This window comes from Liolophura sinensis, chromosome 6, assembly GCF_032854445.1.
Source record: "Liolophura sinensis isolate JHLJ2023 chromosome 6, CUHK_Ljap_v2, whole genome shotgun sequence".
NCBI classification, from domain to species: domain Eukaryota; kingdom Metazoa; phylum Mollusca; class Polyplacophora; order Chitonida; family Chitonidae; genus Liolophura; species Liolophura sinensis.
This window is the reverse complement of record NC_088300.1, coordinates 60,566,733-60,583,840: the sequence shown is the minus strand read 5'-3', so window position 1 is coordinate 60,583,840 and position 17,108 is coordinate 60,566,733. Positions and strand designations below refer to the sequence as shown.

Genomic DNA, 17,108 nt, shown 5'->3' with positions numbered 1-17,108 from the left:
ATCAATCCAATAAAAGATTACTTTATTAAGAATAATTAAAATGTGTTCACAGCCTTTCAGGAACCTGATTTTTAATCACTAGTTTAATGTGAAATAATATTCATTATTGTTCGAGCTTTTTCCATGTACATTTTCTGTTAAACACTAGATGATGAAATATCATGGACAGAGCATCAGGTTTTTTTGTTTTAAATTGCTTTTTGAGGAGAAATTGCTAGCAGTATGAAGTCCCAGGGGCACTATGAGATGAGGGACTGCGATGGCTGCAGGAGCTTATCTATAAGGCACTGTATCCATATCATTATGTACACCATTCCATGACTCTTCAAAACAGCAACTGTTCAGTGTAAATAACAGGATAAATTCTTTGTGTGGATTATATAGCCTTTACCCATATTCTTTAGCATTTTCATGCAATTATTGCCAAATGAGATTTAATGACATGGCCCATAGCTACAATTTAGCAATGATTTCAATTAGCAAAACATTGTGAAGTATTAGCTTGTGGCTACGAAGTAAGGTGATCGAGGTACAGTACATGATAATCATGTGGGGGAATAAATGATGTGGGTGGTTGCATTTATTGTTTTGTATTCACGGTCAGAGATGCGTGCATGATAGTCCTGAGTAGGGCATAAAACACCAGTTAAATAAATAAATATGCATTCACGATAATTGCAGGGAGGGAGTCACTGTCTTTCGATCACTAAGACACTCAAGGTGCGGATATGGAATTTATGAACTGCCCCAGTCGCACTCTTTGAAGGACTGTGGTGGAAAATAGCATTTGACCGCGAACGAGTGACGATTAATTTTGCACCCACCAATGTTCTTTGAAGACCATGTCTAACCATAATGGCCACCATGTCATAATTGAGAAGGTAACTTGCCAAAGGTCAGCTAGGTCAAACTAGCTACAGGGCACTTAAGTTTCCTCCAACTATAAAACTGTATGGAACACTGTGTCAGTCAGATCACATCCATCGTGGAATACTACATTCCTGACAAGAATTAACTTTACACAAAACCACTGTTTGCCCGACATTTGCCACCTTTGCATCTGCTCTAAGTACCTGGCACAATTTCTGTGAGTTTTACGTTTAAGGACTACTTTACTAATGCCCTGCAACACCTTGTGTTGGCGGGCACTCAAACCTGATAAAAGACAGCAAGAACTGGCAGAGGCATCAGGCTGTGCATTACTTGTACATGTCCACACATTAGTAGTGTTAGGTATGCTATACACTCACCTTAATGGATGTACCGCGACTCGGTCTACTGTCTTCATTATGTTGGTGAAAGAATAGTGAAGCAGATTGTGGTTGACCAATTAAACTACTAGTACAGTGAATATTGGTGATCAGTGTGCAAACAGATATGAAAATTTGCATCAACAAACAACCTTATTTGAAGATCTTGCAAGACATAAGGAGTACTGGGACGACAGTCTTTATGTGAAATGATTGACAAATTAAATGAAAATCCTTGGCAGTCTTTTCTTAGTAATGTCCTGAACACTTTGTTCACATATGTTGTATGGTGGCTAAGCCGCAACATGTATATATAGGTTTTACGCATGTTATATGTTAATTGGGTTAATTGGATAGCATGCCAGAGCATGGATTTTCCCCTGGTTCTGCTAGATTTCCTCCCACCATAATGTTGGTTGCCGTTGTATAAGTGAAATATTCTGGAGTATGGTGTAAAGCACCAATCAAATTGATAAATAAATAAATAAGATATACATAAATAGTTTGGTATTTACCGATAAAATGATGATTCTCCATACATAGCATCAGTTATACATGGACATGTATGATATGTGACCTTATAGATTGTGGCTTATTTTTTAGTTTGGTTACAAAATCTTCTGGTATAGAAGAAGTTTTGAGTTGTTGGTTTTACATTGACTTTTTCTTGTATTTATTCTTTGGCAACATGCATAAGTAATGCATAAGTATGTATTCATAAAGGTGCTGTAAATTCCATGTGCTGAATTTGTTTCACCCTTTTGTAATTATGCACAGTTTATCGCATTGTCTTACTTCTTTTCAATTCATTTGTCTCCAGGCTTTCTTATCCTCAGCTGAAAGGATGCATTTTTTGTTCAGCAATACACTTTATGTTGTGTGTAATCTTTTTTTGCTTCTTCTCTTTCCAGCCAGAACATATGTTGAAGATATGGCTACAGGAATTTCTGAAGGTAAAGTAAAATCAATAAGACTTCTATTATGTTTTTATATACCCAAGTCTCTGAAAGAATGCTCAGTGATAAAAAATAAAAATGTTCAAAGCATGTGAATTTATGTCAAGCTGGAATTATATTTGTCTGTCATACATGTACCTTGGGGCTTTTTACATTGTGATCACATAATTATTAGATGGTTTGTGCCATAGGTTTAGACTAAAAAAGGCAGCTAATATAAATGGAAATTGTCGCATTGTTAGAAAGTGCTTGTATTTGTTGTCTGCTCACAAGGAAATCCAATGGTTTGAAGGATTTGTTCTTCAGCCTGGTTTATATTTGTAGTGTAGTGTAAAGTAGGTCTATTCATATGTTACTGCTTACAGTTATTTTATGGATTCTTGACTGAAGACACTTCACATTTTAATATTTAAATAAATATTTGCCTTGACACTGGACTTTCATACAGAGTAACACATATTATGTCCTCTGAGACCCAAGTCATTAATTAATTGGATGTAACTGATATAAGATATGATACTGTATTTGTCTAAGTTGTAATGGTCAACCTCAGGTGTGAATGCATCAGTAGGCATCTAGGGTGTTTATTATCAGAATGTTGTTAGAGTGAGGCAGCACCATAACAAAGTCAAGGACTAAATGCTATACTAAAACGCTGCCATGATTTGAACAAAATAATGGTGAAAGCCTTATTAAACCCTAGTCAAAGAATCCTATCTCTAATTCCTCAACCTTTTCACAGATGAAAGAGCCTTTTTAAGTGTTCTTTATGCAATTTATGCACTAAGTATAGTTTTATCAACGCATAATATTGCCCTCAGATTATATGCTCAAATGTACACCTTGCGTACATGTAAAAAGGTTGAAGAATTACAGCAGTTGTTACCCCTGTTGTACATGTACAGTATACATGTATATGCTTGTTAAGATGTACATGTATATGTGGTTTAGTAAATATCTGAGATTGTGTCTCATGTACTGAATCCCACTCCGCTAATTTTATCTCAAAGATACATGTACACGTTCTTTGGAAATTCATTGTCTTATTGTCTTTAAGGTTGGACGAGTATTGACGTTCTTTGGGCATGTTGAATTGCTAATTTCAGCAGTGAGCCATTGTGTGTGACTGCTGGTTGAGTGGTTAGGACCATTATACATGTTTATGTAGACCTCGATCAGAGGGGTGGTACATGTTCATGTCTCCAGAACAACAGGAGAGTTGCCAGGTATACTTGGTCTGCTTGGTGAGGCCCACTGATTTCCTCATGGCTCGGCATAGTTTCCTCCAGCCGTAACAGTGACTGACTCTGTACAAGAGAAATGTTCTTGAGTATATTGCCCTAAAACATCCCCTAAATGAAAACCGTGAATCTTGTCTGCGTCAGTTGTATTGATCGATCGGTATAACATCCTTCTGACCTTCACCATATGGTGCAGTTAAACTAAACAGTGATTGATGGGTAGAATCTTTTCTCCACGTAACTTTAACCATGCATTGAAATTGAGAAAAGCACATTGAGATTTTTTACGGATTACGCGATATCAGGCATTGTTGATGTTTTTATCATTATCCTGTTATAATGATGCTTACATGTACAAGTTCAGAACTGTGTGTTGTTTGTATACATGCATTCTTGTGAGAGTGTAACATTTAGATCTTTCTTATAGAGGAAAAAGTTTTGGTGATTAACTAGGTATCATGTCCAAAAATCGTAGAATTCTGTCACACGATGTCACTCATTCCAAATTTATGTCAGAAACTTTTCTGACTTCTGATGGTCTCAAAATAAATTATTAAATGCTGAAATATTGAGTCAATTTGATGCTTCCGCATTTGGGTTTACGCTACTTGTGTATTAGTTTGAGACTATGTGGTGATGTGTAATTATTAAGTGGTGCACTCTGAATTCCAGTTTTTGAATAAAAAAAAGTACTTTGTAGAATAACTGTGAACACATGACCTTAAATTCAAAATTTCCTTCGATTGCAGAGACAAAGGTCCTATTCTTCCATGTACTCAGATTTGCACCTACGTGAATCTTCCTGTGGAATGTACAATTACATGTACAATAGGAACAAAACAAGCAATGGAAAATAAACAAGGAGTAAAACAGTTAATTCTTTTAATAGATATACCGTGTATGCCCTAAAAATTTGCCTGAACAAACAGTTTCAGAAGCAAAAAAAGTTTAAGAAATATTGCTTAAAACTTTTGGTTCAAGCCTTAAGACATTTTTCTGTTTAACATTAAAAGAACTCTCAGAATCAGACATTGAAGTGAGGAACAGTTTATAGTTTGAAGTTTTTATGTCATGTACAGTATATAGCTATAGCCATACAAATACATACATGAGTGATTCTTAGAAGGGGAAGTGCTGTGGATTCCTGGCAGCTAGAACATCACAGATTTAAGCAGGGCTGAAGCTTGGAATTTGGCAGAGATTGTTTAGCTGAGTGGGATCCCTCTAGTACAGATGTTTACATAATAATCAACAACAGCGCTAGTTTGGCTAGCAGGCTATAGGGGATTCCAACTCAGAATTAGCCATGGCTAACGGCAGTAATTGACACTTGGCCTGTGCGTCTCGTTGGGCTGGCTGGCTCACCACTAGATTAACAGGAGAATAATAGTGTGCTAGTGCTGCCCAGTGTAAGCGATTTCAGTGATTTGATTTTGGTTAGGTGTATACCCGATATCTATTGACTATTTTGATGGGAGAGATAATGCTGGAATGCTGTGTGGATGTATGTGTTGTACAGGTATGCGTTGTGTACATATATATACTGACTGGCTGGAAATGACAGAGGCTGTATTGTTGGCCTGTTAAGTTAGTAAGGTTGCAGTATAATATAACAAAAGAAAGCGTGTATTAGATCAGGAAGAAGATTTTAAACTCCGGGAATACGTACTTTGATAAATGTGTTGTCTTATTGTATATATTGCTTTATATGTCAGATTGTAACTGGTTTTCCTGCCTCCACCCATATCCTTGAAATCACCTCTATACAAATGTAATATTTATTCTTGATCATGGCCTATAAAGACCATAAGACATGGTCGTAAGTTGACCAGAATTATGTTCTATGCAAAGTTCAATCCCAGGCAAACAATTGAAGAGCGAGTATAGATTGTACAAACAGTACAGCCAGATCCTAACCTAAAATCCTTTGCCCATCGTGGGCCAAGATACACGGACGATTGCCGCATGGTATGCTGACCGTCTGCGCTGACCACACGCTAATCACGTTTCTCCCCCTACACAGACGATACACTGAAGGTCTGATAAGCCGATGGTCCACATGTCTTGATCAGAGGTTGTTATCACTGTTAGAATGTACCGTGTCCAGCGCACCAGCCATGTGGTTGTAGATGCTGACATGCTGACTCATGTTGTGTTTCAATATGGTCGATAAATTGATGAGCTCTTTCTCTGAATTTTTTTTATACAAGTGGTCACTAAGTAAGCAATATCACGCCAGTTGACACAATATAATCAATGGCATCGCCATGTTTTCCTTTTTATCCAATCTGGCGCGAGATATTACTATAACCTGAAGACTCCTATGTTTCTGTTTACGTCACCCGAAACCTGTTCTGCGCTTTAATATGAGCTTGGGGAACGAGTTCGGTGACATGGTGTTTCCAGTTGCTCTTATGTTGCGATACTCATATGGCCTCATAAGAATTCCTTATTAGAAGTTAATTTATAGTTACCAACATGGCAGAACAAAATGTAACTATTTAGGTCTCTTTTCACCCTTCTTGGGTTGTAGTATTTCTTGTCTTTTATGAAATTAATGATAGAAATTTAATCAACTTGAATGGAAAGCCAGATGATTCTTATTATAAATCTATATTAAAGTCAGTATCCCTCAGTTGATCAGCTGGTGTGATGTAATTTAGAATGGTGTTATTTTTAGCCTGTAGTGAATATGACATTTGCAGATGTGTTGGACAGTTGCCAAGTCAATACAGCGTTCTATCTTAATTCATGGATTAAGTGTCTTCTAGCTTATCAGGTTGCATTGATGAAGTCCAAAGTGTACAGTGTATGTAAAAATGTTTTTCAAATAAACAAGCTACATGTCATTAAGTATTGTGCTTTTGATTGTACTTTATCGCAAATGTGCTTTGAATTGCTGCTATCAATCCCTGAGACAGCTAGCCTATGTATCTCATGATCCTCAGGGTATTTCTATTTGTAGAAAAACATGACGCGATGCATCCTGGTAAGATTGCAGAGGAAAACGTAGGGTGCAGGAATAGTTAAGTGCCATGTTTAAACTCATGATGAAGGTTACTTTTATATATAATGTACAAAATTGTCAAACACTTCAAAACCTCAAAACCAGTGTTTTATCATTGAAATTAACTATTATTGATCACATTTACTATGACATGGGCTTATGAAAAAAGTTTGCAGAAAGTTATTTAAATAGAGTACATGTACATGAGCTTTAAAATTGAGGAACTGAACATTCAAGAACTTGAGAAGTTTCTGAAAGATATGACATTTGTGCCTCTGGAGCATGCTTAAAGATGTGACATTTGTGCCTCTGGAGCATGCTGAAAGATGTGACATTTGTGCCTCTGGAGCATGCTGAAAGAGCTGATTGGAAAATCAATGTCAACTAAGTTTACCTAACATTTTTCACAAGTCACATGAGACAGTAGAACTCGAAACGTCCCTTAACTGAGGGTAAAGTGTTTGATTCAACAATAACACGAAAAATCATTTCCCATAATTTCTTAGTATGTGAAGTTTTTATTTTGAATGGCAGTGGCCAATCACACCAGAGTTAGTGCAAATTTACCACATAAAGTGGTGACATGTTTTCTCTATATATTTACTTCTGACAGTCAAGCCAGGTGTACATGTATATACCTTTATATACTGAATCTGGATAGGTACATAGTTAATTTCAGCAGTGGGTTTACATTCACTGTCATTTTTTTATAAACATTGCCGTTTATTTATTTTTGCAGGTCAACTGAACTTTGTCTGGAAAACTGTATAAAAATTTCCTTTTGACCAGAAACATAAGCAAACAACATGTAGTGTATACAAGTTGTCCATGTAACATACATGTACATGCACACCAATTTGTAGAGCTGTAACTGTGATATAATTGCATGCAATTAGATAGCCTGTATCAAAGATTAAATGTGGTTAATAAGGTAGCTGACTGTTGGTTTGACTTTTCAGTCCCTTAGAATTGCTGACCCTGTGCAAACAGACCTGCAGTTGCCAGCAATTTAGCAGCCCTCACATTCCTTGTACCTCCATGTGGTGATACAGTATAATATTGGTGAAGAGCTCACCATAAGTATAGTGTTCACTCCTGCAGCTGCATGTACGTGTAGATACATTTCCCAACTACATGTTGTCTTTACACACATGCTTACATGTACACTGTGTATACACATTTTTCTATATTCATTCACATGTAGGATGATGTTATTTGTGTACATTTAGGGCATTTGTATTTATTTGTACATTTAGGATGCTTGTCATTTAATTTTAAGTGACATGTCCTATAAAGTGTGCAGATGGTCGCAGATGAATCCTTGGTTTTCTCCCAGCATAATATTGGCTGCTGTTGTATTAGTGACTTACTCTTGAGTATGCAAATAAATAAATATAATGTGTCCTGTGTGTGTTTATTTACATGTAAGGTATTTGTATTTGTTTACATGTAGGGTATTTGTTTACATGCAGGTGCTTGTATTTATTTACGTGTGTGAAGCAGGCTCATATTTATGATCACATGTATGATGCTTGTAGTTATTAATGGTACATCGTCACATCATATTTTCTACTGTACATGATGAAATCCTGTGAAAACTTTCTTAAAAAAAAATGTTGAAAGTTACTTTCAGTAAAGTGTATGAGTCAGATTTTAACTTTATTTTGCAGACTATCTCAAACATAGAACCTGGACTATTTGCCCTGCATCTCCAGGAAGTGGGTGGGAAAAATTATGAGGCTTCCATGCAACATGTGAACCATTTTATCAAGTAAGTTCAACCAGAAAGCCACATTTGCATTTCAGGCCATGTGTTACAATACGCTTGTCCCAGCAGAGCAGCCATTATCAAATTAACATCCATTTGTGGACATGCAGTGGCCTTTGAAGTTTGAGGCTGTAGCTGATTTCTATAGTCAATAGAACGTCAACATTTCAAAGTAGCACTTTCTACGTGGCATTTTGAGTTTTCCATTGTTTTGGTTATAATTTACTGCAGATTGAAAACATATTGCCATGTAGACTTCAAATTAAAGAGATATTTAATGTGGTAAGAATAGGCAGTTTAGTGAAAATTAGCTCCAGCTCCCAATTGTACTGCAGGATCTCATAACATTTTGTCTAAAAAAATGGTGGCCCTCTGAAAAGTGAATGGGGCTTATTTGGATCAATTCTATGTGTCTTGGATTTTCTTAATTGGCATATAGAGAATAATTTATTTTATAAATGATCATATGATTTAGACTTTCATAGCTTTTAATGCAAGTGCCAAAGACATTGGGCCCATTTTAGATTGTGACTTGGAATACCATTATGAAGTGTAGAACATGTAAGCATTACACCATTTTGGTGTTGACAATTATGTTGCAAGCCTTATGATTGTGAAGAAAAGACCCTGGAATGTTCTGTCTGACAGATACATGTAAGTGACAGATAATGGTGTCTTCAGAGACAGTAGCTTATTGCCACACCCGGGTATCTAGGCCTATACCTCACTGCTAGGCATATCTTCTTCCCATTATTGGTGTCATCCCTGGACGGATGATATGGAAGGATTAGGTAACTTAGAAAAACACTTTAAGCTCACTTCATGCTCTGGAAAAGTTGAAAATTATAACCAGTGGTTGTCAAAAGGTTGAAACCACATGAGGAAGACAAATCCACTTTTGGTGTAGATTTCCATCTTAGCCATTGTAACTGACAGCACTCAATAGCAAATTTAATGTATTGACAAATAAATCATGACATTTCCATCCGCACGATCAAATACTGAATTCTATAGCCTCTTTATCTATCACTGCACGATCACCTTTCAAATGCAGCTAAGTTGTATGGCTGTGATCAGATAAGCTCTAGCTAATGCTGTATACCATAGTAGATAATATCTTGTCTGTTCACAACATCCAGGTGTCCTTTTTTTAGTCCTTGTCATCATTTCTATTCATTCCTCGGTCTGATGCATTTTACATATAGTCAGCAATGTTTGATTCTTCATATAAATTAGCTGTTGTTTTTCATTGTGAAGAAAATGAAGTGAATTGGGTTGCAGGCTGCACTGATGGCAGACACAAAAAAAGTCAAATTGAATACACCACATACTCCTGCAGCTCATGCACCGCTGTCTAAGTTCCACGAGAGAACACCAGTGGTGAGGTGTAGCCTAAAGAAGACTACATGAAAGTGCATCACACAGGCTCAAAATGTCAAGTTTGTCTGGTGGTGGCAGTGATGTAAAGCGAGTGTAGAGAGTGGCACATGCGCTAGCTGCGTTAAAGGAATACGCTGACACCTCTGTTACATGTAACAAGATGATATTGGGTTTGTTTTCTTTGTCAAACTTTAAACCTGGCTACAATTATTGTTACCACAATACCTGTGCAGACAATCAAGTTCTTGTTAGGTTAAAGCATGGATCAAAGTTGTTTGGTAAAGTGAAAGTTGAAAAAGTTTTTCCATCACTTACATGAAACTTAATTCAGAGAGATTTTTCTTCATAAATATATGCACCCTGTGTTGTATCTCATGGACTAATTGCCATGCATGCATGGTCAGGAAAAAAACAATGAACACTGTAAATCTTCAAATTTTTTGGAGTGGAATTTATACGTACAATTAGTATGGAAATGACACTAAATGATTCATTAGTGTCACTAAGGATGTAATCTTAATACAACAGTGCAAATTTATTTTTCCACGTACCAAAGTTCTATCAGACTGTTCCCACAAAAAGGTCATAAATTTTGAAAATTGTATGACATTGCATGGGTAGGCACTCATCAGTGGAGTTTTTTTTTAGTTGTACAGGTATCTTCATGTCTGATGGTGAAACATGTACAAGCTACATGAACATTTTTGACTGATGTAATACTGGTCTTCAAATTTGTCATTTTGTCATTTATGAATTATTGTCAGATTTGGCGATGAAAAGTTATGAATTCTTGTTTTGAAATAGCTGTAACATTGTTGTATCACGATATTAGGTAACATTTCTGATGGAGAAAAATCGCAACAAGAAGTTTCGTGAAGTGTATACCTTGGGGTACGGAGAATACCTTTATGTACATGCACGTGGCTGTGTGTGTATCCCAGAATTCCTCAACCTTTTCGCATATGTAAGAGTAACTTTCATTGCAATTTATGCACATTTTTCATTTGATTTTGTTGACAAAACTACATTGGTTGGGTTGGCCAATTTCAGGGCTTCACAAAAACTACAATTCTATCAGTCAACACAGAGTAATGCCTTCAGAATATGCTTGAATAAACACCTTGAAAACACTGCAAAAGGAATTACAGTATGCAGCACGCAAAAAGATTGACAGGAACTTTTTTGCCAACAATCTGAAATATTCACAACTTGTCCTATGGCAGGTGCTCTCTTAAAACCTGATTTGTCAGCCACATTGTCCTGTGGACATATTACGGGAAAGAGCTAGGCTAACAGGATTAGTAGCTGGAATCATTTGACAGGTTCAGGAATAAACAGTGACACAGTTTGTATAAGTACAAACACCTGACCATAGTCTGGAAACTTGAACTGAGCTATACATCAACACCATTACAATGTATAACAATTACACAGTTCCGTTTTAACCTCCCTGTTCGAAGGAGCGTAATCCAATAGTTTTTTTTTTCAAGTGCACGACAGTGAGTGTTCTCAGGGTATAATAATGTGATTATATATCAGATGACTGCATTGATAGTCTGTCACTGGTTTGAGAGGATTTGTATCATTTCTGATTACATTTACGTGACCAAACTCAGTTACTGTTCCTGTTAGATCTATTTGTGTTAATGGTCTCTGTGTGAATCTGCAAAAGCCTGTCTCCAAAGTGCAAGTGCGCATTTATCAGCTGGGTTGTCATAGAAACTAACTCGATACAAATCTCTTTGTGTAATAGTCAGATTTTGGTATCGCCCTGTAAAGCGATTAAATGGTGAAGGGGATGTGTATGGATTTGTGACGTTAATTGCACTCTAAATCCAACCGTTATTGTTCACTGTGCATTCCAGCTATTATGTATGCATGGTTACGGTATGTCACCATTCCTCTGTGGTTTACTTTTGGCGGACAAAAGGACTATTAAAAAATGTATACTTTGAAAGTACCATCGTAAAAACAAAGTTTTCAACCTCATTTGGCGTTTTATGTGTGCATGAAGTGCAGTGTGTGTGGGTATACATGAAGTTTGTTTGAGATTACACATGTATTTTGGAAGTATGGCGTGCACACATTTTAACTTGCTTGATCTGTACGGGAAAATCTAATACCTCAAGCTTAGGCAGAAAAGTTTTTTCAGTTCTTTGTATTTACATTAACTTTGACTAGTAAAAGTTGATGAACTTTTCCACGAGAGCACAGATTTTCTCCCTATATAAAGCCTATATAACTCCCTATATAAAGTTACCTGCAAAGGGTGTATGTCATGTTGGTCATGCTTGTGGATGGTGAGCATACATCATGTAAGATATATTTACTTTTTTGATTGGTGTTTTACGCCGTAATCAAGAGTATTTCACCTATACAACGGTGGCCACTATTATGGTGGGAGGAAGTCTGGCCCAGGGAAAATTACCCATACCCATCTGCAGGTTACTGACAAACTTTCCCGTGTTCGGCTGGAGAAGAATCCAGTATGCTTCATGTAAGGCCACATGAAACAGGTCATACAGTGTCTTAATGCAATGTTATTTTTTCAGGATATATGTAATGCGCAAAAAATCTAGTTTTGCCACCAGCACTGATACCAAAGTGAAAAAACTGCATTACCAACAGTTGTATTAAAATACAATTCCACAAGCATGTACATACCCTGTGTAAGTGGATAGGTCAAATTCATCAACTAGCCTAATATTACAGTTGATTATGGGAGACATTTTGTCTAGCTCAGGAGGCTTTTACCTTACTAGCATGACTTATGTGTGCAACTCTGAATATAGGTGCATGCAATTTTAGGCAGCACCCCTTTGCAGAAATTGATATGTGCCAAAATAAGTGTCGTGTTACATGATGTTGACCGAAGGTTATTTGGATCAAGTACATGTATCACCTGGCTCCAGTATTATAACATGAACAATATTGATCTCCACACTTTCTCCAAAGGGGTGTTTTCAGAAAAGTTGGGCAACTCTTTTAAGGCTTACAGGTGTTCCCTAGAGGTGACAACTAATTTACTCTGAATCGCATTGAAGGTTTTCAGCAAACGAGCTATACCATGATCTACCTCAGGTTTGTAAGACATACATATGCACTCACAAGGCTTACATGCTGGCAGAAAACTGATACACTGTACCCTGACTACATGTAGCATTTCTGTACAAACCTGTTCAGCACTTTATGTAGTCAGGCTGTGCGTGTTTGTGTGGGTGGGTGGGTGGGGTGGGGGACAGGGAGGGAGTGATATTAAGGGTGTATGACCAAAGCAGTTTACTGTAATTCTTCTTTTTACATGTTTGCATGTGTTTATTCATACATATTCAGAAGGCATTACTCTGTGTAGACTGATAAAATTATACTTCTTATGAAGCCTTTAAATTGACCAACCTAACCAAAGTAGTTTTGCCTCCAAAATCATTTTGTACAGTTTTAGTGTTTAATACTAAAGAGATCAATGTTTCAGGGAATGATTAAACGAAATGCATGTACATTGTACTGACAGGTAAAAATTTTACTGTTGATGTTTTTTTTATTTGTAATGCATCGGAAGTATACATGTGCTATATCTTGTTGTACATGTTATACTTGCATCCAAGGTAAAAAAACAAAATAATCTAAAAAAAATGGAAGTTTGTAAGACATAAGATGAACAGGATGTGTTTTTGTTGCTGCATCCACGACCCATACATTTAAATGGGAGAGGTGAAGAATGTGTAAATACCAGTATGATGATAGACTGGCGTGTCTGTCGAGCTCCAGCCAATTAGATCAATATGATACACACACAGGTGCAGGCCGATGTTAGTGGCAGGGTCAGAACTCCCATTAACTACCTCTCCCTTACTCCTGTTGTCAGAATGTTTTCCGGGGTGCAGCCAAGATTTGGCAAACCTCTATCCTGGGAGTTGTCCTGTAACTTCTATTGATTACGCATAGCAATTATCTCCCGACGAGGGAGAGTTCTGTTATGACTGACCCCTTTTTTGCTTTATCAAGAAGTGTTGTTGTTCGAGCTCTGGGCTTTGGTTAGAACTTGATCCAAGCACCAAAGCAAACCCCCCAATGACAAGAATCTCTTAATAAATCTTTCTGTGTAAACAGTACACACACATTGGTATCCTAACCAGAGTCGGTCTTCAGCTCAGACATGTCTGAAAGCTTTTGTGGATTCTAGCTGGATGCATGAAAGTATTAAATTTGATCTGGCGTGTGTTAACACTTCTCTCCAGAGACGCACAGCACTTTACGTTCATACCAACGTGTATCGCTTACACTTATATAGATGTGCACATGCATGTTTGCCTATATATATTCCCCATGCTTTTAGTTCGACCAAACTTTACCATATGGTATAATTGAACTCATATTATCTAGGTATGAAGGAAGCTATGTTTTCCCATAATTTATGTACCTTCGTTGCATATCACTCCCAAAGGTGAAAAGTCTTAAATTGACAATACTGTAATTCTTCATCCTTTTCACAAGGTTTGCAGGGTGTTTATTCAGGCATCTTCTGATGGCATATGTCTGTGTAGACTGAAAAAATTATACTTTTTGTTAAGCCCTGAAATTTGCCAGTCCAACCAATGTAGTTTTGCCTCCAAAATCAGACTAAAAATGTGCATAAATCGCACTGAGAGTTGCTCTTTCATATGCGAAAAAGTTGGGGAATTACCTAAAGATTTAAGGAGTGAGATTTGGCTTGGTGGAAAGGTGAGCACTTACACGTATCAACCATTAGCTAACCTGAGTCAAGGTCCTGGGCGGGGAATTTCTGGATTCATGCACCTACTCTCATTGTCCGTCAGTCCATTGGTGACAGTAGACAGTTGACAGTGCTTGTGAATTCCTAAAAGACCATGCTGCACTTTAAGGATGACTAGTAGTTTATAATACATTACGTACGTCACATAGGAAAGTTCATTAATACATGTTCCCACCATCCATAAAACTGACAAGCATGAAAAAGGCTTGCGTGAAATAAATAAACCATTAAAACATGCCACTATTTCATGGACATCAACAGTACATCACTCCATTGACATCATGTACAAAGGAAATGATTCCGATTGTGTGGCCATTTTTGCCACCAATGGAATGGAATTTGTTGTCTAGGTAAAAATTTGTCTGTCACACGTGAGAAAGGTCATCAGTTTGACACTATTTCATAGACATCAACAGTACCTGACACTTCATTGATATCATGTACAAAGGAAATGGTCCCGACCATGTTGCTAAGATTTTTGCCATCCATTTGGAATGGAATGGAATTTTGACAGCAAATTTTTATGTGAAAAATCAGTTTCTTATTGGCAGAAACTGATGGAAGCTTGTTTCTTCCACTTATGAAGCCGTCCTGTGAATCATGTGCATAAATGTACAACATTAAATTGCACCCATGTGAAATATACATGAAGTAACATCAGTATCGACTAAGATGCCAATTTTCCGTTTCTCTGATAATTTGTGATGCCTGTCTAATGTAACCAATGTAGTTTTGTGCCTTTTAATTTGCAGATGTTCTGTTAAGTAGAAGATTTTGCTGTCCTGTGTATTATATTGCATCATTTTGTCTGGAGAATCATGAATAGTTTGCGAGTACATTTATATTCATTGTTGATCAGTTTCCCTGCCCAGAGGCTGGCTGTCTGTTTTCTGAAAGTCGACCACCGTCAGGCTATCAGACCCAAGGCATTACTGTTTGGAATAGAACTGTACTCTGTGACATCCAAATTTATGTACATATTAAATCTGTTATTGTATCTGATTGTATCTGTTGTTTTAATTATGTATCTGTCCAGATATCATTGTGGCGAGCTAGAGGTGTCTGACTATATTCTACTCATATAATATATACTCATGTTGTCCTTGAGCCATTGTCATTGAGCCAAGCCTTCAGACATACATGTATGTTGGTAGGAATCTTACCGAACACTATCATTTATACCTCTGTCTTCATCGTTGTCATGATTAATGATGCATTGGCATTTGTTTCAAAGCAAGCATCAATATTAATGAGTAGTATATTTCTGATATTTGTTTATTTGTTATTTATGAATACATGAAAACATCCAGCTGCTCCAAGTGAAATTGATTTGATAAACCATCTTCCAACTGCTCTATATAATTGTAAACATGTGTTGAAAATACAGTGATTTCCAAGAACTGGAACATGTTCATAGTGTAAATGTACATATAATAGTGTTATTGAATGATCTTCGGTAAAAGCATAATTCTGTGTATGTAGATACATGTAACTGTAAAAAATAAATGAGGTGAGGATGGCGGAATGAACCTCCGGTGGCTTTAGTCAACTGCTCCCTCTCAGTTTTTTTTAAGTTAGTGCATGACGTTTCATGTCTTCCACTCCGAATGGCTTTCTCCCGGGGCTGTTCTTGTCCCTATGTGATAGAACAAGCCGGAAGCGCTGTGGAATTGGTATAAGCCCTTTAGATCAATCAGTGAAAGCCTGATTATATGGGAAGCCTGTGTGAGTTTAACTCAGCCCATCACGTCGATATACCTTAGTGTTTCTAATTTCCATGGCAGAACATTTGAGACATTTGAAGTTTATCAGAATGAATGGATATTAAGCAACTTTTTAAGGACAGTAAATCTTGGAAAGCTTCTTTTTTGTATCCACTTCTGATAACAGCAATTTGGTCCTGCTAGTTTTTTGTCTTTAACTTAGGCAAGTTTCTAGTTAGCCATAGACTGTGACTTGGTGCTTTTAAAGCTAGTTCCTATTTCTCTGAAGACTCTTGATCATTTTAAATCAGGTGTTTTTTGTAAACAAACAGACTGTGTTTCAATCCCAGTATTAAAGTCTTAGATATATTTGACAATATTGATTCATGCACTTCTACTCTATATATCTTCCAAAGGAGAAAAGGGCCAGCTTACTACTACACTTTGACCGTTTCACATGTTACAGTTGTGTAGTGTCATCATCAATGCTTTGTAGGTCTTTCATTGAGGAAAAAGTGTATATGCTAGATTAGGAATTTCCACTGATTTGTACAGAGACACAAAATGTGGTGGACATTACTCCATGTATGAACTGTATTTCGCCTAAAGTTTGGTGTGTAAAATCTCACATTTTCACATGCACACATGGACCTTAAAATGATAAGTCTAACGCAGAACTTAATTTATCCGAGGATGAAAAAAGTGATCCTCAGGTGGATGAACCAGTCAGAATCAAGCAAAATGTCTTACTAGAAAAATGCTCAACTTTAGGGGAAATGGAAGTACTGAAAATAAGAATAAAAGCAATGCCTAACACCAGGTAATAAAAATTTTTTTAATAATACCATTCAAGTGCATACTGTATTTCACCTAGAATTTTGTAGGTGGCTATGTTAAGTTGCTCATTTGACAAGATTCTGAGAGTATTCTGTTCCTCTTAGAAAGACCTACTTTGTTTGGAAGGTCCATGTGGGATGATAAACATGTATAATTATTTTAATGGACATTTTTATCTTCGGCATCAAAAGT

At 36.9% G+C, this 17,108-nt stretch overlaps 1 protein-coding gene across 1 annotated transcript in view; it reads left to right on the top strand.

The window, feature by feature from the left end:
- LOC135466583 (inositol polyphosphate-5-phosphatase A-like) overlaps window positions 1-17,108 on the top strand; it is a 53,269-nt gene that overhangs the window by 11,316 nt on the left and 24,845 nt on the right. Inside the window, exons 2-3 of the mRNA XM_064744138.1 lie at window positions 2,162-2,203; window positions 8,125-8,225. Coding sequence (XP_064600208.1) covers window positions 2,162-2,203; window positions 8,125-8,225 — 143 coding nt within the window. The remainder of the gene's footprint in view (window positions 1-2,161; window positions 2,204-8,124; window positions 8,226-17,108) is intronic.